The 22,994-nt window shown below is 41.2% G+C and overlaps 1 protein-coding gene across 3 annotated transcripts in view; it reads right to left on the bottom strand.

Annotated features, from left to right (window-relative positions):
* The window catches only part of FER (FER tyrosine kinase), a 459,241-nt gene that overhangs the window by 11,808 nt on the left and 424,439 nt on the right, over positions 1 to 22,994 (bottom strand). For all 3 annotated transcript variants that reach the window (XM_075541367.1, XM_075541368.1, XM_075541366.1), the window contains one exon: positions 5,283 to 5,437. In XM_075541367.1, coding sequence (XP_075397482.1) covers positions 5,283 to 5,437 — 155 coding nt within the window. The remainder of the gene's footprint in view (positions 1 to 5,282; positions 5,438 to 22,994) is intronic.

Here is a 22,994-nt window from a genome sequence, read left to right as displayed (position 1 = left end):
TGGCATCAGGGGTACTTCACCAGATACCATTAGAAAACTTTCAGAAGGGTCAGCAGACAGACCTGGAACTATTTATAGGTTGTTTTTCCTCTCTTTCTTTTTTTTTCATGTCTATTCATATAGGATATGCAGAAAAACCAATCCCAAGGAGAAAGCAATGGGGCTGATGGCTCTGGTGGGGGGGGGGGGTGAGGGTGGAGGGGAAGTCAACAAACTCAGGGACAAGGGAACAAACAGATGTAAAATTGATGGTGAGAAGGGTGTGGCATGCCTGATGGGGTTTGATCAAGTCCAATGTAGCCGAGAGAAAGTACTGAGTCAAATGAAGGTCTAACATGATAATGGAACAGGAGGAAAGTAAAAAGAGAGGAAAGAACTAGGAGTCAAAAGATAGTTATAGAGGTATAAATATAGGCAGGTACATATATAAATCTATTAATATATAATGATAGAGATGTATGTCAATGTACAAGTACTCCCTCAACGCAAGAACACTTTTTTCTAATGACCTGGCATTTTGTGATGCTCACCTTCCTGACACGATCAAGGAAGTAAAAATGGGTGCATAGCAATTATGGTGAAGAAAGCTGATGGTGCCTGGCTATTAAAAGATAAATCTGAGGTCATAAAGGTAAATAAGAGGCCAGGTAGCAGAGAAGCAACAAAGGCCACATTGAAGAAGCACATCAGCCTATGTGATCATAAAGTGTAGATAGGATAAGGTATCAGGCATCAGAAGACCCAGAACAAACAAATATACCGATGCAAATGATGGGGGTTGGTGTGGAGATCCAAAGCCCACCTGTAGACAATTGTACATTCCCTCACAGAAGGGTCACAAGGAAAGAACATGACAGCCAGGGTGCAGCATAGCACAATGGAACACACAACATTCCACTAGCTCTTTAATGCTTCTTCCCTCCCCACTATTATGACCCCAGTTCTACCTTATAAATCCGGCTAGACCTGAGCATGGTACAGATAAGAACTCTTGACATACAGAATCCAGGATGGATAACCCCCTCAGGAACAGTAATGGGAGTAGTGGTATCATGAGGGTAGAGGGAAGGTGGGGGAAAAGCGGGGAGTAACAGGGAACTGACTTTAACAATCGACATATAACCCCCACCAAACCCCACCCCTAGGGGGACAAATAACAAAAACATAGGCAAAGGGAGACAGCAGAGGGTATAAGATATGAAAATAATAATAATTTATCAGGGGTCCATGAGGGTGGGAGGGTGGGGGGTAAAGGGAAAAAAGAGGAGCTGATACCAAAGGCTCAAACCGAAAGGAAATGTTTTTAAAAATGATGATGGCGCCCGTGTGATCACGTGGTCTCGAAGGGATCAGTTATCAGACATCAAAGAACAAAAAATCATATCATTGGGTGCACACCTCCATGATACGATCGCTGAGGACAAACAGGTGCATAAGCAAATGTGGTGAAGAAAGCTGATGGTGCCTGGCTATCAAAAGAGATAGTGTCTGGGGGTCTTAAAGGCTTGAAGATGAACAAGCGGCCATCTAGCTCAGAAGCAACAAAGCCCACATGGAAGAAGCACACCAGCCTGTGCGATCACGAGGTGTCGAAGGGATTAAGTACAAGGCATCATCAAAACAACAACAAAAAATCTTACGACAGTGAATGAAGTGCAGAGTGGCGACCCAAAGCCCATTTGTCAGCCAATGGAGATCCCCTCCCAGAGGCGTCTAGAGGAGAAGATGAGTCAGTCAGGGTGCGACATAGCACCAATGAAGAATAGAGCTTTCCTCCAGTTCCTAAATGCTCCCCCCCCCGCCCCACTACCATGATCCAAATTCTACCTTGCAAATCTGGATAGAGCAGAGGTTGTACTAGGGGATGGACAACAGAAAAGGGGGTGAAGGGAGACGCCGAATAGGGCAAGATATGACAAAATAATAATTTATAAATTATCAAGGGCTCATGAGGGAGGGGAAAAAGAGGACTTGATGCAAAGGGCTTAAGTGAAGAGCAAATGCTTTGAAAATGATTAGGGCAAAGAATGTACAGATGTGCTTTATACAATTGATGTATGTATATGTATGGATTGTGATAAGAGTTGTATGAGTCCCTAATAAAATGTTAAAAAAAAGAGAAAATAAACTTTCATGAATATAATTCAAAAAAATGAATGATGGCAACATACATACAAATGTGTTTGATACAATTGATGTATGGATTGTTCTAAGAGCTGTAAGAGCCCCAATAAGATGATTAATAATAATTTTTAAAATGCTAGAATTTAGATCCTGTGAGAACTGAAACAGGTTCTCAGCGTGTAATTTTGCCACAAGAGTTAGGAATATCTTAGGAATATCCTCAACTGAACGAGAAATAAGTAGTGCAAACTGTGAACTCTTTCTTACTGCTAACCTCTCTTTCTTTGTCACCAAGGCTGCTCTACTTACTCAGTTCACAGTAAAGACTGCAGAACCTGTCTGTCACTGTCCACCCGAGATCTTGATACTTGTCCTTATTAAGTTAAAACATTTTAAGTCTAGTTTCTGAAATTCTAGAGACATCTAGAATAGCAAATACTGTAGTAGATTTAAAATTCAGCTAAAATACACTGTGAGTGAAAGATAAAATCTTACCTGGTACAGTTGCTTAACCATAAGATGATTTTAACAGACAATATCATGTAGTAAATCTGGCCACTATGGTTTACAACACAGTCTAGAAAGGTGGATTTTAATTGTCAGTCTGTAGGGCCTCTCAAGTCCAGCTAGCGCTCCTTTATGGGGATATTTTAAGAATGAACTACAAGACACCAGACACTATATATTTTGATAGCCGGGCACCATCAGCTTTCTTTACCACATTTGCTTATGCACACATTTGTCTTCAGCAATCATGTCAGGAAAGTATGCATCATGGAATGTCAATTTAATAAAACAAAGTGTTCTTGCATTGCGGGAGTACTTGAGTTGCAGCCCAATGTCCATCTGCTACCTTAATACTAAACCTATAAATATATGCACATAAATCTATTTCTCCATCATCCTACATAAATAAAGGCTTGCAGGTAAACAAGCAGCCAATTAGCTCAGAAGCAACAAAGCCCACATGGAAGAAACATACCAACCTGTATGACCACGAAGTGTAGAAGGGACCAGGTATCAGGCATCAAAGAACAGAAAATCGTATCATTGTGTGCCCACCTTCCTGATATGATTGCTGAAGACAAATGTGTGCATAAGCAAATGTGGTGAAGAAAGCTGATGGTGCCCGGCTATCAAAAGATAGAGCATCTGGGCTTTTAAGGCTTGAAGATAAACAAGCTGCCATCTAGCTTAGAAGCAACAAAGTCCCCATGGAAGAAGCACACCAACCTGTGTGACCATGAGGTGTCGAAGGGATGAGGTATAGGCATCAAAGAACAAAAAATCTTATTGTAATGAGGAGTGCAGAGTGGAGACCCAAAGCCCATCTGTAGGTAATGGGACACCCCCTTACAGAAGGGTCGCAGGGAGGAGATGAGCCAGTTAGGGTGCAGTGCAACAACAACGAAACATACAGCTTTCCTCTAATTCTTAAATGCTTCCTTCCCACCACTATCATGATCCCAATTCTACCTTACAAATCTGGCTGGACCAGAGGATGTACACTGGTACAGATAGGAACCAGAAACACAGGGAATCCAGGACAGATGATCCCCTTCAGGACCAGTGGTGAAAGTGGTGATACCAGAGGGTGGAGGGGAGGTGGGGTAAAAAGGGGGAACTGATTATAAGGATCTACATATCATCTCCTCTCTGGGGGACGGACAACAGAAAAGTGGGTGACATCGGGTATTGTAAGACATGACAGAATAATAATACATTTTAAATTATCAAGGGTTCGTGAGGGAGGGGGTAGCGGGGAAAATGAGGAGCTGATGTCAGGGGCTTAAGTGGAGAGCAAATATTTTGAGAATGATGAGGGCAACGAATGTACAAATGTGCTTGACACAATTGATCTATGAATGGATTGTGACAAGAGTTGTTTGATCTCTCAATAAAATGATTTAAAAAAAAGAACTACAAGAGGCTTAAATGTTTTGGGTCACAGGAAGAAAAACTCTGTGTAAATACCCAGTGTTTTAATCCTAGATATATATTTTTTGCTTGTCCTTTGAGAAATATGGCCCCGGGGTAACAATCACAAGCAGAGAAGACCCACTATGGGAAAAAGCAGGGCTGCTATATTAGCTATACATTCCGAGGAGTAGTGGAATTGGTTTGTGATTGCCAGAAGGTTCACAACAAGCTTCTCTTGCTTGGACAGAGGGAGGCAAACAAGGGTGAGGATTTATATCCATAGAGTGTTCAGTTCAAAAATGTCACCATTATCAACTACAATAGCTTAGCCAATTTCTCATATGCCAACTACCTACATTTATTTATTTCATAGTACTACTGGTGTACACCAAATAAATTCTGGTGTCTGGACTGGCTCCAATTAACTACCAAACTAATTACACTCAAGCTCTTTATCTGTCCTTAACTTTAGATATGCCTCAACAGTTAATTTTTATGATAACATACTACATGAATTCAACAACCCATGGGCTCATATGCCGCGACTCTTAATGAAAATGTAATCTCTAATTTGACTTAAAAGCACAATCTGGTCTTTTAAAAAATTCCTGAGCTGTTAACCATCTTGATACAGCCCATTTCATCCCACCCACAGATAATGCAGTATTTATTTCCAATTATAATGACACATAAAAATCAAGTGCAAAAACCCTGCTGTTTTAAAATATAACTCCCTTCTCCCTCTTTCCACAAGATTTATGTGAGTTCCATAGATTGGGATGCTAAGAAATGATGTCAGTTTTCAGGGTGAAAAACTAAACAACTCCTTGACTCAACATTTTAGGAACCTAACATTAAATGAGGTTACTGGACCAATTATAAGGCATTCAAAGGAAATGGTCCAGAACCAAAGTGATGATTTTACTTGTTGTGTAATCTATTAAAAAAACATTTTTTTTGTAAAAGAAAAAATCTTTTTCTTTCAGATGATTGGCATTATTTTAAAATATGTACACATCTTTTTAATCTAGTACTCTTAAAACACAGAAGCTTGACCAATAATTACAATGAATTAAGTTTGTGCTCATGTTTAACAGAGGAATATTTATACATCATTTGTGCTGATCCTCAAATCATTCCAAATTGGATTCTGTTCTCCCTGTAACTTTCCGTGCTCCTGTTTCACGCTGACGCAGCTCATTTTTGCCACCAAAAGGAGAGACAGAACCCATCCTTACCATAATTCAGAGCTTCTGGTGCTGTCCACTTAATGGGAATCTGCTTTAAGCCAGAAGATGAATACACTCCGCCATCTTCTTGACGAGACATTCCAAAGTCACTGATTTTCAGAAGATTATTTTCACCTACCAGGCAATTTCTTGCAGCAAGGTCCCTGGGTTACAATAAGACATAGAAAACACCTATTAAAATAAATTGAAAGCCGCTTTTACACTTAGGACTTCAACACTTCGCATTTTTACATTTGTGATGTATTTATAATAAGCTTGGGAATGCGTGTGATTTACCAGTCCTACTTCCCATCTTTCTGTCAGAGGTAAAACTCATCCACGAGCACATTTACATAAGGAACAGGCCACATGCTAGTTTTCTAGGCAACACATTCATTTCCATTTAAAGAGTGAAACATTGCAGGATTAAGGGTGAAACACGCAGAGGAGAGGCAGCACACACTTGGCATCATCCTTCACTGCCTCTCTTACTTAGTGCAACCTTCTCCGACTGCACTTTCTTTGACACAATGGGATGTCCTTGATCTGTGCTGTCCAGGAAGGTAGCCAACAGTCACAAGGGTACTTAATAAACACTTGAAATAACATAAGGGGGCAGAGAAACGAAAATTTACTTGTTTGTTTAAGTGACTTAAATGCAAAATGCCATATCTTGTTAGGGGGTGGCAAGCTGATCCCAACTCAGAGTGACCCGACACTCAACAGAATGGAACACAGCCTGGCCCCGCGCCGCCGTCACAGTTGTTCTTCTGTTTTAACCCATGTGGCAGCCACTGGAATTGTTTTTTACCCCGGTGTAGCCCTAGAATTTTCCAAAGCGTGGGAAAGGTTTGAGATGTCAGGAAATTGGCAACTCTTTTCCCATTGCATCCAAGACAAGTTAAGACCTAAAATCCGACTGACCCCTGCTTCCCTCATCTACCTCATCTTGTCCCACTCTGCTCCTCACCTACAACATTTCAGCCATGCTTAGCTTTTTTATGTCCCCAAATGTAGCAAACTTGTTCCCACTTAAGTTCTCTTAGCCTACGACACAGGTTTTTTTTTTGACTTTTGCATGGCTGGCTCCTCTTTATTTATTTTTAGCTCAAATGTTTTCTTCTAAGAGAAGGCTTTCTGGCAACTGATGGGGCACACAGCGGGGCAAACAATAACATAGCGCAGACCAAGTCTGTATCCTAATTCTACTGTGGGGGGCATTCAATAAACAAATTCATACATACAAACAATCATGCAGTATGATTAATGCTGTAGAATAGAGTGAATGAAAGATATAAAAGGCAATATAAAGGGAAAGATATTTACAAAAGGGGATGCTAGCTTCTCTGGGGCTGTAAGAGAAGGCTGATTTCATCAGGTGATATTTGATCAATTACATGACAGAAGCTAGGAAGCAATCCATGAAGACATCTGGGAGAAAAACATTCCAGGTAAAGGTACAGTTGATACAAAAGCCTTGAGGTGGGCAAATGCTTAGCATGGTCAAGATACATCAAAGAAGCCAATATAGCTAGACTAGAACGAAGGAAGGAGATCGCTGCAGATTTAATCAGTTAGCCATGACCAACTGAGACAAGGTCTTTTAAACCATAGTAAGTCCTTTAGATTTTATTCAGCGTGAACAGGAGATAACTGAGAGTTTTACACAGAATGACATGATCTGACTTCCATGTGAAGAATAGATAAACTGAACTAGAGAGATTGGGTAGGAGGCTTTCTCAGAAGTCAAGAAGAGATATTAAAGAAGAGGTAGTTAAAACAGACTGGGAGTGGTGAGAGTGGTGTGCAGAAGTAGGACTCCAACGGAACTCTGGGCGTATAGTGGTGAAAGTGCTTGCCCGCTAACCAGAAAGTTGGCAGTTTGAACCCATCAGTCACTCCATGGAAGAAGAACGTGGCATTCATCTTTCAGAATGATTGAAAACTCTACAGGATCGTTCAACTTGGTCCTATAGGGCCAGTAAGAATCAGCACTGACTCTCCAGTAATGGATTTGGGTTTCTTTGGTTTTCAGCCAGAGTATTTTGCAGATAGGATCAGTAGGATTTGTCGGAGCAGGATGGAAAGTAGAGTGGGAGGGGACGAGCGTCAAGGAGGACCCCAATGGTTCTGACCCAAGCAAACAGATGAACGGAGTTGATATTTATTGGCGAACGGGAGAGGAAGAGGTTGTGGGTGTGTGGCAGAGACAGCAAATTGCTGTGTTTTAGTTTATTCTCTTCTTTAATAAAAGGGATCTGATTTTTACCTGAGCATATTGCCATCCAGTTTTATTAAAAAATATACACTTAGTAGACCACCCATTGTTAAGTGTGGTGGGCAAAGGTTTCTTAGAACCCCCAGAAGCACAAACCATAATCTTCAGTGCTGGAGAATAAAAGCTATACAGGAAGAGCTTACGAGGGTACCAATTATATATGATTTTTTTCATGAAAAACCTTAGGACATTTATATAATAAGAACCATAAATAAATAAATTTAGCAAGGTAAATGTAAAATTAAGATTCTATACTAGTGGGAAACAATTAAAATTTAAAGTGTCATTTAGATTAGAACCAATAAAACATAAAATTTAGAAATAAGTTTGTCAAAACTATCTAAGTCTTCTACACTTTGAACTACAAAAATAGGTTGAGAAAAAGTGGAAGACTCAATATTAAGATGTCAATTATTTTTAAAGTGATGTATTTATTTACTACACTACCAGTTAAATATCTAACATGCAACTTTGAGAGCTAAGGAAGCAGATTCTAAAATGATTACAAAAATAGAACAATGAAACCTGGTCTCAAATTTTAGCATAAAACTTCAGTTATCAAATGAGCTGATACCAAGAGCTCAAGTAGAAAGAAAATGTTTTGAAAGTGATAACATATGTACAATTGTGCTTGACACAATGGATGTATGTATGGATTGCGATAAGAGCTGTAAGAGCCCCCAATAAAATGATTTTAAAAACACTATAGTTATCAATATCTATTGGTGAAAATCTATTTTAGGATAAGTAAAAAAGCACTGCCAAACAGTCACAGCACTTTCTATGAACAAAAATATTAAAATGTGAACTTATTACTTTCATTGAAAATCATGAAAGGTGTGTATCAGGGTTGTATCCTTCCACCATATACTTATTCAAACAGGATGAAGAGCAAATAATCAGAAGCTGGGTTATATGAAAAAGATTGGAAGAAGGCTTATTAATAACAGATATGCAGATGACATAACCCTGGTTGCTGAAAGTGAAGAGGACTTGAAGCATTTGCTGATGCTCAAGAACTGCAGGCTTCAGTAATGGGCTGCAACTCAGTGTAAAACCAAAACAACAAACTCACTGTCATCACAGTGACCTTGCAGGACAGGGAAGGATTGCCCCTGTGAGTTTCTGAGACTGGCACTCTTTACAGGAATAGAAAGCCCTGTCTTTCTCCTGTGGAGCTGGCTGGTGGTTCTGAATTGCTAGCCTTACAGTTAGCAGCCTGATGGCTAACTACCAGCAAGCAATGTAAAGAAAACAAAAATATTCAAAATTGCATCATGAAATAACACCATGGTAAATGGAGAAAAGATCGAACCTGCCAAGTATTTCATCTTGCTTGGATCCACAATCAATGCTCACAGAAGTAGCAACCAAGAAATCACATTTGCATTGGGTAACTATGCTGCATGAAACCTCTTTAAAGTGTTGATGAGCAAGTATGCTGCTTGGAGGACTAAGGGTATTTTCAATCATCTCACATGCATATGCAAGCTGGGAAATGAATATAAAAGGCCAAGTAGAAATGATGAATTGAAATTACAGTGCAGGTGAAGACTATTTAAAGTACCATGAACTGCCAGAAGAACACATTGATCTATCTCGGAAAGTACAACCAGTATACTCCTTAAAGTGGGGATGGTGAGACTTCTTCTCCTGCACTTTGGGCATGTTATCAGGAGAAAATAGTTCCTGGAGAAGGATATCATGCTTTCTAAAGTAGAAGGGCTCAACAGAGGGGGAGGCATCTTGATAAGAAGGACTGTCACAGTGGCAGCGAGAGTGGCCTCAAGCACACAATCCACTGTGACGAAGGCACAGGACCCAGTAGGTAGTGTTTCATTCATTGTACACAGGCTCTCCACGAGCTGGAACCAACTTGCTGTAACCTCCCACCACCACTACCATTGCTTCTTGACATAAATTGTCCACCGAAGTCTATAGGTAGTCTACAGTTCTGAAGGTGGTGTTATTTTTAACCCTCCCCAAAGAATTTTGCGTTCTTCCATTTACACCGTCAAAATGGCAATGCTGGCATCTCCGAGGAGCTCAAGCATGTTATTTTAGATGCTTTTATGTGTTTTAGGGAACAACAACAAAGGAAAAAATCCTGAAGGGGCAATATCAGGGTTTTAAAGAGGATAGAGTAAGATTTTACACAAAATTCTCATAGAATTGCCTTTGCCTTCAAGGATGGACAAATGCATCGCCACGATGGAAAACAATTATTTGGTGCAATGTTCCTGGTCCTTTCCTACCAATGCAATTTGCAATTTTCTTCAAATGTCTCCCTCTAAGTCCCCTTGATTTTCATGGGTTCTGAGACATCTATAGATATTATCACTTTGAAGCTCAAAAAGTAGTCACTATAACCTTCTGAGCAGACTTTGCTGCCTGGAATTTAACTGGTCTGTCATATTCCCATGGAAGTCACATTTCTGAATGGATTTTATTGAAGGCAACAATGGGATCATGTGTGGGAACAATTGTGAGGATGGTGCAGGACCGGGCAGTGTTTCCTTCTGTTGTGCAGAGCGTGCTATAGGTCAGACTGATGCGGTGGCGCCGAACAACCTCTTGAAGGCACTGTAACGCTGTGACAAGTACAATGACAGCTATGCACCACTGTGCCCCTTCTGAAATGGCTTTAACTTCTGTAGAAAGTAAGTTGACAATATAGGTGTGGATGTATTTTAAGCCATAATTCTTCTTCTTCAGCTACACTATACAAATTGTTAGCTATAGCTATCTATCTATATCCTGACTTTAAACCACACTTTACACCATAAACAAAACTTAATTAGAAATGGATCAAGTTCCTAAAATGTAAAACTAATAACTATAAAACTTGTGAAAATCTTTGAAACCTTAAGGTAGACAGTTTCTTAGACTATAAAAATCACAAACAATACCAAACGCACCACCAAGTCATCTCCAACTCATAATGAACCTACAGGACAGAACAGAACTTCCCCTGTGTGTTTCTGAGAGTAACTCTTTATATGGCAGTAAAAAGCCTCATCTCTGTCCCACGGAGAGGCTGGTGGTCTCAAACTTCTGACCTTGTGGTTAGCAGCACAACTCAGAACTCACTATACCATCAGGGCCTTTCCGACAATACCAAACAAAAAACCCCAAACAAATTCAATGCCAACTCATAGCGACCCTGCAGGACAGGGAAGAACTGCCCCGATGAGTTTCCAAGGCTCTTTATAGGAATAGGAAATCCCATCTTTTCCCTATGGAATGGCTGGTGGTTTCAAACTGCTGACCATGTGCTTAGAACCCAACACATAATCACTGCTCCCCCACCACAAATTAAAATGGGCTTCCTAAAAATGTAAAATTCTGCTCTTCAAATGCACCACTGAAAAACCAAAAAGGACAGTCAAGGCAAATATTTGCAACACATATATCATATGAAGCACTTTCATTCTGAACATTAAAAGGTCTATCATTTAATAATCAACAATAACTCCATAAGAAAGTGAGCCAGAGATCTGAACAGAAACTTCACGGTAAGTATATAGAATGATGCTCAATTATATTAGTCATCAGGGAAATATAAATTAAAACCACCATAAGGTACTTTTACATAAAAGCTAATTATTCCCAGTACCGATGAGGATGTGGAGTAAGTACAACATTAATACATGCCTGGCGGGAATGTAAAATTGTACAATCACTTTGGAAAGTAATTTGGCTCTGTTACTTAAAGAAGTAACATAGGACCCACCTGTTCTATACTAGGCATTTATCCAGGAGGAAAATAAATATATGTCTACACCAAGACAGGTACAAAAATCTTTACAAACGCTTTATGTGTGGTAGATGAGAAGTGGAAACAATTTACCTGTCTGCCAGGGGAGACCAGTCCCTAACAACTCTCGTGGGTTTGTAGGTGTAACTGTACGGTTACAATATATAAAGAGTCTAGTAAAGTCATAGAAGATAGGAGAGAGTGTAAAATAAGGAGTCAGACACATTTCATGGCAGCATGCTCACCTCAGCCCCTCTTGATAGTCACATGGAGGTGTGGGAGGAAGAGGGCAGGGGAGAGAGGGAACGGAGAAGGAGGGAGAGAAAAGGAGGGAGACTGGAGGAGAGAAAGCTTTATTTCTATATATTTGGGGGCATGCAAGCTCCCTGCTTACAGGTAGTCACAGCAAAGTTGTACCACAGGCAATAAAGCAACGGGAGGGGGATGGTCTAGGGGTACACACAATATAGGAAGAGGGATTAGACAAGATGGGCAGGTCCTAGATTCATGATGGCAGCCTAGCCTTGATTATGTATGAGCCGGAGACTTGATTTATTCTGAGCTTTCCAGGGAAAGCAATCTACTGTCCTTAACAGTAGGGAGTGAGTCCAACCTACAGTGGACCAGACAGTAGTCTGATTGCTCTGGATGGCTGATGCTTTCAGGGAGATAACTTGACAATCATTTACCATTAGCAGCAAGCAGTGTCCTAGGTTTGACATATATTTTGAGCAGACAAGCTGGGGAATAGCCTTTTTATATCCCACAACTGTCCACCAACAGGTGAAGGGAAAAATGAAGTATGGGATGTCCATACAATGAAATGCCACTTGGTAACAACAGAGAACTAGCATTATCCTCAAGGAGTTTTAGCGGTGTAGTGGGTAACACATTGGGCTGCTAACCTCAAGGCCAGCAGTTCAAATCCATCAGCAGCTCCACTGGAGAATGAGGAGGCATTTTGAGATTTACAGGTTTGGAAATTCAGAGGGGAAGTTCTATCTTGTCCTACAGGGTCATTATGAGGCAGCTGCATTCTGTCTTATATGGACATTATGAGTCACAATCGACTTGATGGCAGTTAATGAGTGAGTGAACACATAATGAATAACAGGTATGGATCTCCAAACATTATGAGTGAAAGTAGCCAGTCCTCTTCCCAAAGAGCACACACTATATAATTCTATGTATATAAAATTATGGAAAATGAAAACTAATCTGTAATGATACAGGCCGTGAGGATGATGTTCCTGATTAGAGCAGCCAGTCCACAGAGAGAATAACATGGCTGGCCCCACTATGAGACATGGTGCCCCTCAGTGACCAAGGGCGATACAGGGGACAGCACCGGAGACACAGTGTGGGAATTGCACCTGACCTGATCCCATCACACTGAGGCGAAGCACTGGGGGAGTGGAGCGGAACAGCAAGGGAATGGAGCAGCAAGGTCCCCAGGGAATGCTGAAAGTGGACTTTTGGGGCCAGGGCGTGGTACGCCAACAGACTAGACTGGAAAACACTCCTAAGGGCCAACAAACAATCCTTGAACTAACTACAAGCTTTTCTTTCTTGATGTGTTTTGTTTTGTTCTTTGTCAGTGGTTTGTTGTTGTTTTGTTGTATACTGTTGCTTTGTTTTCCTCTGTCTTGTTTTCGTGCATGTTATTGTCTCCACAGGTCTGTCTAAATAAGACAGGCTGGATGAACTATCTGGAGGAAAAACAATGGAACCAACAGTTCCGGGGGGACTTGGGATAGGGGGAGGTGGGGGGTAAAGGAAGTGGTGTTAACAAACACAGGGATAAGGGAACAACATGGGACCAAAAAAAGTAGTGAGGTGGAAGTGGCAGGCCTGGTAGGGAATGATCAAGGGTAAGGTTAAGTAAAGAAAAGGTATAGCTGAAATCCAGGTGGGGACGGAGCATGGTAGTGGGGCAGGAGGAAGGTCAAGGGAGATGGAGGCAAGAGCTAGGAGTCAAAGGGCATTTATAGAGGTCTAGACAAAGACATGTACATGCAAATACATATATGAAGATGGGGAAATAGATCTATGTGTCTATATTTATAGGTTTAGTATTAAGGCGGCGGAAGGACCTTGGGCCTCTAATCAAGCACTCCCTCAATGCATGAATAGTTTCTTTTATTAAATTGGCACTCTATGTTGCTCACCCTCCTGACACAACTGCTGAAGCCAAAGTGGGTGAACAAGCAAATGTGGTGAAGAAAGCTGATGGTGCCCGGCTATCAAAAGAGATAGTGTCTGGGGTCTTAAAGGCTTGAAGATAAACAAGCGGCCATCTAGCTCAGAAGCAACAAAGCCCACATGGAAGAACACACCAGCCTGTGTCATCACGTGGTCCCGAAGGGATCAGTTATCAGGCATCAAAGAACAAGAAAATCATATCGTTGGCTGCACACCTCCATGATATGATCGCCGAAGACAAACGGGTGCATAAGCAAATGTGGTGAAGAAAGCTGATGGTGCCCGGCTATCGAAAGAGATAGTGTCTGGGGGCTTGAAGGTGAACAAGCGGCCATATAGCTCAGAAGCAATAAAGCCCACATGGAAGAAGCACATCAGTCTGTGCGATCACGAGGTGCCAAAGGGACCAGGTATAAGGCATCAGGCAATATAATTATATATATACCATAGTGAATGAAGGGGGAAGTGTAGAGTGGAGACCCAAAGCCCATTTGTCGGCCACTGGAGATCCCCTCACAGAGGGGTCTAGGAGAGGAGATGGGTCAGTCAGGGTGTGAGGTAGTACCGATGAAGAACACAGATTTCTCCCAGATCCTGGATGCTTCCTCCCCCCAACTACCATGATCTGAATTCTACCTTGCAGGACTGGATAGGGCAGAGGTTGTACACTGGTGCATATGGGAGCTGGAGGCACAGGGAATCCAGGGTGGATGATACCTTCAGGACCCAGGGGTGTGAGGGGCGATACTGGGAGAGTAGAGGGTGAGTGGGTTGGAAAGGAGGAACTGATTACAAGGATCCACATGTGACCTCCTCCCTGGGAGATGGACGACAGAGAAGTGGGGGAAGGGAGACTCCGGATGGGGCAAGATATGACAAAATAACAATCTATAAATTATCAAGGGCTCATGAGGAAGGGGGGAAAGGGGAGGGAGGGGGAAAAAAAAGAGGACCTGATGCAAAGGGCTTAAGTGGAGAGCAAATGCCTTGAAAATGATTAGGGCAAACAATGTACGGATGTGCTTTATACAATTGATGTATGTGCATGTATGGATTGTGATAAAGAGTTTTATGAGCCCCTAATAAAATGTAAAGAAAAAAAATAAAACAAAGGATAAGAACAAAAAAAAGATCAATGGTTACTTGAGGTCAAATGCATAAGAAAGATTCTGCTTTATTATTTTTATTCAATGTCCAACTTTCACATGCATATGAGGTAATGAAAATTACCAATGCTTGAATCAGGTATACCTTAGTCCTCAAAGTAACATCCCTGCTTTTTTTAAAAATTAAAAAAAAAACATGTTAAAGGGGTTTTTTGCAACAGATTTAGCCAATGCAGTACATTGTTTGAGCTCTTGACTGCTTTTCTTTTTTAAAAATTTTATTTATTTATTTATTTGACTGCTTTTCTAAGAACATTGATTGTGGAACCCACTCAGTATGATGGAATCCTTGATAACTTCAATCTTTTCTCGGCTTATCATGAATTACTCATGGGTCCAATTGTGAGGTTCTAGACAGTAGAAAGGGACTAACTGCTGCAGATGTTTGTACCATGTGACCACAGTACAAGATTTATACCAGCACTTATGCGATTCATAACACCCTTGCCAAGAATATATGAGCCAGAATCAAGCCCACAGACATGGGGTCAATTCCTACTCATAGCAACACTACACAGAACTGCTCTTTAAGATTTTCTGAGCCTGTAAATCTGTGAGGAACTGGACAGTCTCATCGTTCTCCCTAAGAGTAGCTGGTGGGTTTGAACTGCCAACCTTGCAATTAGTATCCTAACCCTTAACCTATACTGCCACTAGGGCTCTTTGAAAATATGCATGTTGTTGCTAAGTATGATCAAGTTGGTTCCAACTCTTAGCCACTCTATACACAAAGAATAAATGGCTGCCTAGTTCTGTACCATTCTCACAATTATTGTTAGGTTTGAGCCCCTTGTTACAGCCAATGTATTAATTCATCTCCTTGATGATCTACCTCGCTTTCACTGACCTTCTACTTTCCCAAGCTGATGTCCTTTTCCAGGGACTGGTCTCTCCTGATAACATGCCCAGAGTACATGAGACAAAGTCTTGCCATTCAGCCTTCGGAAGAGCATCTGTTTGTACTTCTAAGACAGATTTGTTTCTTCTGGCAGTCATGGTACTTTCAATATTCTTTGCCAACACCATATTTCAAATGTACCGATTCTTCTTCAGCCTTACTTATTCATTATCCAATTTTCACATGCATATGCCAGTGAAAAGTATCATGATTTGGATCAGGCATACCTTAACCTTCAAAATTATATACTTGTTCTTCAACACTTTAATGAGGTCTTATGCAGTAGAGCTGCCCAATGCAACACATCCTTTGATTTCTTGACTGTTGCTTCCATGAGCACTGACTGTGGATCCAAGGAACATGAAATGCTTGACATCTTCAATCTTGTTGCCTGAAGGTCTAGAGTTTTATTTTAATTCATAGGTTACGCCAAACAGATAAATAACTCTGGGCATTTATCATGAGGTTATCTATTGGTCCAGTTGTGTATTTTGGTTTTCCAGCATCACAGTAACAGGCACGGTACCACAGTACGACAAACTGATAGGCAAGTGGTTGGAAAGTATGCCTAGCCATCTCTTATTTTACAGATGAGAAATGGAGGCATACAGAATCTTCCGACATACCCCAGGTGACAAAACCACTAAGTAGAGGACTATGGTACTAAGAAAGGGCAGGGAATTCTAGAGTCATTCAAGGGAAGAGAGGAAAGCTTTAGTTGGTGACCTCAGTTCACAGGTTTTGCATATCCTTCTTCACTCAGCCAGTCCTCCCCATCTGGAGTAGCCACCCCAGTGTGTACCACTCAGTCTAGTCCATGGGTCTCTGGACTACACTCAGGGCCAAATACCACCCTACTAGGTCAGAATGAGCTTTGACTTACTGTATTATTTTAGTCAATTGTAGGTTTTAATTTTTAGTACTTTTCTCAAATAATGCGTATGCTTTAAAACTCCATACACTTCTGTGGTTTAACTTTTTTCACCGCACTACCAGCTGTGGCAGTTACCTAATCCTGTGTCAACTTGAGGGTATTATGAGTCAAGGGGTGGAGTCTAACCTGTCAATCAAGCCATAGCCAATGATGCCTCTGTATGGGCGTGACCTTCTCATCAGGATTCTGGGAACCTCCCAGAGGTGGAACACACTCTCTCTCTGCTTCGCCTTGTGTGGAGGAGCCCCGTGGAGACTATGCCAGAGCACTGAGATGCTGCCACTGCCACAGGATCCACAAGATGTCTCATCTATCGGCCAGTGATCTTCTTACACTTGGCATCATTGCATGTGCTATGTAAGTCTGAAGAGGGACTTAGTATCAGACATATGAGCTAATATCAGACTTATGGACTTGATCAGGACTTGGATGTTGTCTCGATATACAATTGCTCTTTGTTATCAAGCTCTCTCTTATACACATATGAGTGTCTCTGAATTTGTTTCTCTAGTCAACCCAGACTAGCACACCAGTTTACAAGTTTGTCCTCCAAAATGACAATTATAATTCCATGAGAAACTAACCAAAAATTAAGTTAGAGATACCTTCAATAAAAGGTAAATATAATTTCAATATTTACACAAACTTCCTTTGAGCTTCATTAAGTTCACGTGAATAGAAATGGTATCTTTTTGGCATAATCTATGAATTGAAATAAAACTTTAGGCAACAAGCAAGCATAGCACAGTGACTATTTGCCTAATATTCTTAAGTATTAAAGGAGATTGAAAAGAAGATACAATCTCTGGGCTGAGACGCTGACAGACTAATTAAGGAGATAGAGATAAGGCAGCCCTGCATCTCTCTCTTCTCCGAGTCAACCCTGCCTGTATTAAGCTTACTATAATGCCCAGGCCTGAGTTTGATTCTCTGGGAGACACAATAGCGCTCCCTGCCTCTGCACACATGAAACTGCGGCGAACAAGCCAATGTGAGCCTGTGTGTTATGGACTGTAAATCCTACAGGCACTCAGATAGGGGAAATCTCATCTTAAGCTGGGGTTGTCATTCACAGGCGGTATCAGAAATAGCTCTATCTTGCCACATGCAGAAGAATATAACAGCAAATGCTGATGACTGCTGAAAGCATATGGAACTGTTCCATTTATGTCTGCTGAGTAATCTTATTTGAAGATTCAAAAGTCAAACTTCTGAGTGTGTGTCAGAGGTGTCTTAAAAATCATACATAATATCAGACAACTAATTAAGGGCAGAATGGGAACTGTGAGCAGTTATAGGCGATCCAATGCCAGGAGGCATTGGAGATGGGCAAATGCTCTTCACCCCCGGGAGAACACAGCAGTGGGCACCCTGCTCTGTAGGGGGTTGACTCAGAGCCACTGTGACGACGAGGCCCAGCCACTGGTTTCCACCTGCTGCTTTACTCCACACATCATTTACTCACGCCGCTTCCACTCCACCAAGTCAGGGCCTACCTTCACACAGAAAAGGAGGTCGGAAAAAATGTTGATATTAAACCTGTTCCTACTGTGTCTGGACAAAACGGAATCACAAATGAACTAAGAACTAAGGAGAGAAAAAAATTACTTAAGGCCCTAGGGCTTCCTTATGCTGATGAAAACATGGCATACACAAGGGTACAGAATAAATAAGCAGACTTCTTTTGCCTTATTAAGGACTGAGAGAGAAAATGATCCTATTTTATTACTGCCCAAAATAATCTATATTTTGGATCCCCAGTGCTATAGTCATTGTGTTGTGTTGTGATCCACATGGCTGGCAGTTTGAAACCACCAGCAGCTCCTTGAGAGAAAGACGGGGCTTTCTGCCCCTGAAAACAGTTGAAGTCGCAGAAACTCACAGGCTCACCATGAGTTAGTGACTCAGTGGCAGTGAGTTTGGCTGTGGGGTAGCAAGCATAGTTTGGGTACATTGTAAAATTAGCAGCTAAAAGAACCAAGTTTCAAATACCACATTATCTCTTAGCAGCATTTAGACTTTTAGAAATGTACTTGCTTACCTCAGTTTCCCCACCTGTAAAAGGGGAAAATAGTCCCTACTTTATAATGTTGTAAAGATGAAATGGCAGATATTAATACTTAGCACAATGACTGGAAAATAGTCAGTGTACAATAAATGTTAAGTACACTCAGTTATAAAACCACATATTTGAATTTCAGCCTCTAGAGAGATCTCCCTACATTTCTCCCTTTCAGTGGACCCCTGGCTTCACTCCTGGTTTTCCATTCCTCACTGTCTTCCTCATTTCCCGTGCCCCCTCACATCTGGTCACCCACACATACCACTGGGGAGTTCTATGGCCATCACTGAGGAAGCATTTATTTCTCAAAGATGGAAGCCCCAGCTGCACAACTGTGAAAATTCGTTCCGTTTTTAAACGGCCTTTTCTTTTCCTTTGAAAAATTGTTGCAGGGCCACAGATTTCTGGGAGGATGGAGACATCAGTGCTGCCTGTGTGAGTGCAGTAACAGCCGTGGTGTGATGGGAGCACTCGGAGCATGCGTTAAGTGTTTTCCTCCCGCTGCTCCAATGTCTGATGGGTATTAAGTTGGCTTTGGGGAGAAAAGTCAATTTGGGCACCGAGTGGATATTTGAAGGGTATCAGGAGTTTGGTAAACGGCAACAGAGGTGGACGTAGCTGACCTCCTCTGGCTTCCCTGTTGCCATGAAGCAAAGGTGAGGCCTGCCTTGCCCCTCCATCCTTCTCTATCCTGGTCTGACACCAACCATCCCTCTCAGGGCACTCTACCTCTCTACCTCTGTGCTGGCCACACAGACTCACCAACTAAGACGCTTGACGGAGGTGGTTTAGGAGGGAGGGGACCAGTGTGAGCAAGGGGCGACAGTCATTGGTCCCCGACAATAACTCTCCTCAGCTAGCAGCCAAGCTTCTCTCTGGTCTGCAGTCTCTCAGCCAGGTGGTTCCTTGGCTTTCCAGCCCGCCTGTCGCTCTGCCTCACAGTTCTGTAGCGAGCGTCAGGCCAGATGGGAAAAGGTACCCCACCGTCTGGAGCTGCTGCTCTGAGCCACTGTGCCAACGTCTGTGGTGCATCTGGTCTCAGCAGCCTCAGCCATTTCAGACAGAGATGTTGGACGTGCTCTTCCCAATGGTCTGGTGATGATCCTGTGTCTTAGGTGGCTCTTATATACCGAGGAATGCCTTTGATAGAGGTGTGGTTTATCTTTCGGCTGACCATATTCCCAAGAAAAATGAAGGCTGGCGTCTTAGATCCACCGACTACTATAGCAGTCTTAAAAATGCCCACAAGGAAGCAAAGGGGTGATTTGGTTCACATGCTCTACTCGGATCCCAACCTAACCTCACTTGACTCCCGGGCAGAGAATTTTGCCATAGATCATAGTCACAGGCACGGAGTCTAGAACTGTATCCATCAAAGAAGCAATTTTGGCATCGAGTGGGGCAACACCACGTAGCAAATTTCCAAACATTTTGTGTCGGACTCTTCCAGTGAATTTATTGTGAGCAGGGCCACTCATCCTTAGGAGCAGAAGAAGGTCTCCCTCCGGCGGAGGTAGAGATGCTGCAACCACGGAGTCTACTGATAATACTGAAGCAACGCTCCACTGAGCCTATCCTCTGCAGAGACCAAGCCTTCTGTGATTCGTCCCAATGGATGGCACATGAAACAACCACATTTTTGTCCGACACAGTCCTTTGGATAAAAGCCGCTATGTAACATACTATAATTCACCTGTGCTTACTCAACATGGCCATGTTCAGCCCTCAGAGAAGTATTCAGTCCTTATTGCTCCTCCACCTCCTTTCTTTGGGTGATTCTCATTGGAGAAGTGCAAAGTGCATATTCCTTTTAGCTTAGAAATCAGTTGCTAGATAGTTGGATAAAGAGAGCTCACACAGATGAATATGGATGTTGACAAGGATCAGAACCAAGTACACCGAGGTTTCTACCACTTACTTCAATTCTAAATTTCCCTGAAAAATCTGAGAACTTTTGTTGTATTTAGCTATGGTGCTTCATATGGCTAGTTTATAGTTTTATGAAATGGGTGCTCTCTTTGTTTGCATAGCTAGATAGAAATGGGTTCTGTTCTCTGTCACCTCTGTGAAATGAGATACTAAAGCTATAGAGACCATCTCTGGGCAGGTATTCTATAAATATTGATCTACTGTTAAACCTCTTAATATATAAAGAATCTGGTCCAAAGGTACAAATTAAAAGCACACTGAGAAAAAGTAAATGTTTACACCTCTTCAGTTCACAGAATTGAATGAAGCCAGGCTTTGCTGTAAGTATGAATGTACGTTAAAGGCCAATCGCTGGTTAGGGTTGCAACACAGTGCACTCAGGGTTGGGACGGCCAAGCTGCCCTCGGCATTGGCGGTGGCAGGGGCCTGCACCCCTAGAGTCTTCTGGAAGAGGGAATTTTGACACATCCTCTCCTTGTCATTCTAAGAATGCAGGACATGAAAAGGGGAACCACTGGCTTGAGTGATAAATGATTCTGTTTAAAATGTTATAACGTGGATGATCCTTGACAGCATTACGCCGAGTGAAATAAGTGAGTCACCAAAGAACAACTGCTCTATGATCTCATTTATGTGAAATATTGAAAAGAAGTATGTGGAAACTAACAGGGGACGATGGGGGCAGAAAGGGAGAGCCACTGTTTCAGGCCTTGGAGTTTCTGTTCACAGGGCTGCTAGAGTCAGAATTCACTCCATCACAACTAAGTGTTTTGTTCTGTTTTGTTTGAAGTTTCTGTTAAGGGTGATAGAAAAATTTGGAACCTATTTAATATGAACACAGTTAAGACCACTGACTTGTATGTCTAGAAAATTATGAAATGGCAAATGCTTTGTCAATATATATTTCTTACATACATGCAGAAAGTTACATGAGCATTATGCAAATATATTTGTGTGTTGCATGTTTATATTACTTTCAAACTTGTTTTTAGCATTTCACAATGAACGATACATCTATAAAGATTTCTCAAATATTAAGCAAATGAAGCAAAACAGTCATTATGAAAACATAAACAGCTACTAATTTTCCCATTTTACTTCATTTCTGTGCATTTTCTGTCAAACATGTAATTCCCTGTTCTTCAGAGAAGTTAACAAGTTTCTATAATATAAACATACAGAGCACAAACATATACTTTAATAATGCTTAAAAGAAATCTGTAAATAGCAAGGGCAAGTATTAGGTACTTATTATTTTGTGGCATTTAATATTTTTAAAGAGTTTAAATTACATATAACATAGGAGAGTTCATATTTCTCTCATATTTCAAAGGAAAGATTATAGAAGAAAATTTCTTTGAAAAATAAAACCTTCAGCTATGAGCAAGGAAAAAACTCTAAATCTAGAAACCAAAATATTTTACTAGAACACCAGAGAAAAATGAAAATAACAGTTACTGCTGAATTTTTAATTCTAGCTAAGAGAGTAGGGTCTGGTAAAAATATGTAACTATATAGTGTTCATGTTATTATCAAATATCAGATAAAGACTTTAGGTCCATTTGGGTTATCAACTACCAATTTTGGATATTAACCGCTTCCTGGAAAACAAACCATTTTAAACTTCATTAATGATACAATTATTCTGAACAGAGAATGTCATACTTAAAAAAATTACAATTGAATGCAATTATGTTACTCTCAACAATAGTGGAGAACCACTCTGTACTAAATAGGCATCATGATAAGAATGTTCACTTATTGAGTTTTTATATGTGCCGAGTACTGTCTTAAATTTTTAAAAAAAAGTAACCTATTCTCTGCCAGGAGTTCTTTGGCAGTGGAAATGGTTAACAAGCTTGACTGCTACCCCAAAAGTTGTGGCTTGAGGCTGCCTACTGGTTACTTAGAAGAGAGATGTAGCTCTCTGCTTCTGAAAGGAGCCACTGAAGACCCTCTGAAGTTCCACCCAGGTCTACTGACACATATGTTCTTCATGAGTTGAAATCAACCCAACAGCAAATGGTTTCTTTACTGGTTAATGTCTGACAATACTCACTTCATGCATTCAAAGTTGTATCCACCACAAATTTGTCTGGAAGCAATGATACAAACATGTTCATTGTATCATGGATCTGGGCTGTGGATCAGGAGATTCAAGTTCTAGGCCCTATATTTCTCCTAACAGGCTGTGTAAGCAAGTATATTATGATATACATTATAATTTCCTTGACCCACAAAAATGAGAACAGTAGTTCTTGACTTTTATAAGCATAGCAGATCCTGTGTAATATCAAACAGATTTCTGTTTCCTTAGCCCACTACCCAACCTATTAAGACAGTGTATTTTTATAATGGGTGATATGGAAAATAGATGATAAAAGTCACTATGGATTCAACCATGTTTTGAAATGAACTCGCTGCTTATTAATTCCAACAGTAACATAGTACTGTAGATAGTTATCTCAGGATGCTTGATGTACTTTTGGAATATA

This window comes from Tenrec ecaudatus, chromosome 2, assembly GCF_050624435.1.
Source record: "Tenrec ecaudatus isolate mTenEca1 chromosome 2, mTenEca1.hap1, whole genome shotgun sequence".
NCBI classification, from domain to species: domain Eukaryota; kingdom Metazoa; phylum Chordata; class Mammalia; order Afrosoricida; family Tenrecidae; genus Tenrec; species Tenrec ecaudatus.
This window is presented reverse-complemented; position numbering and strand designations above follow the sequence as displayed.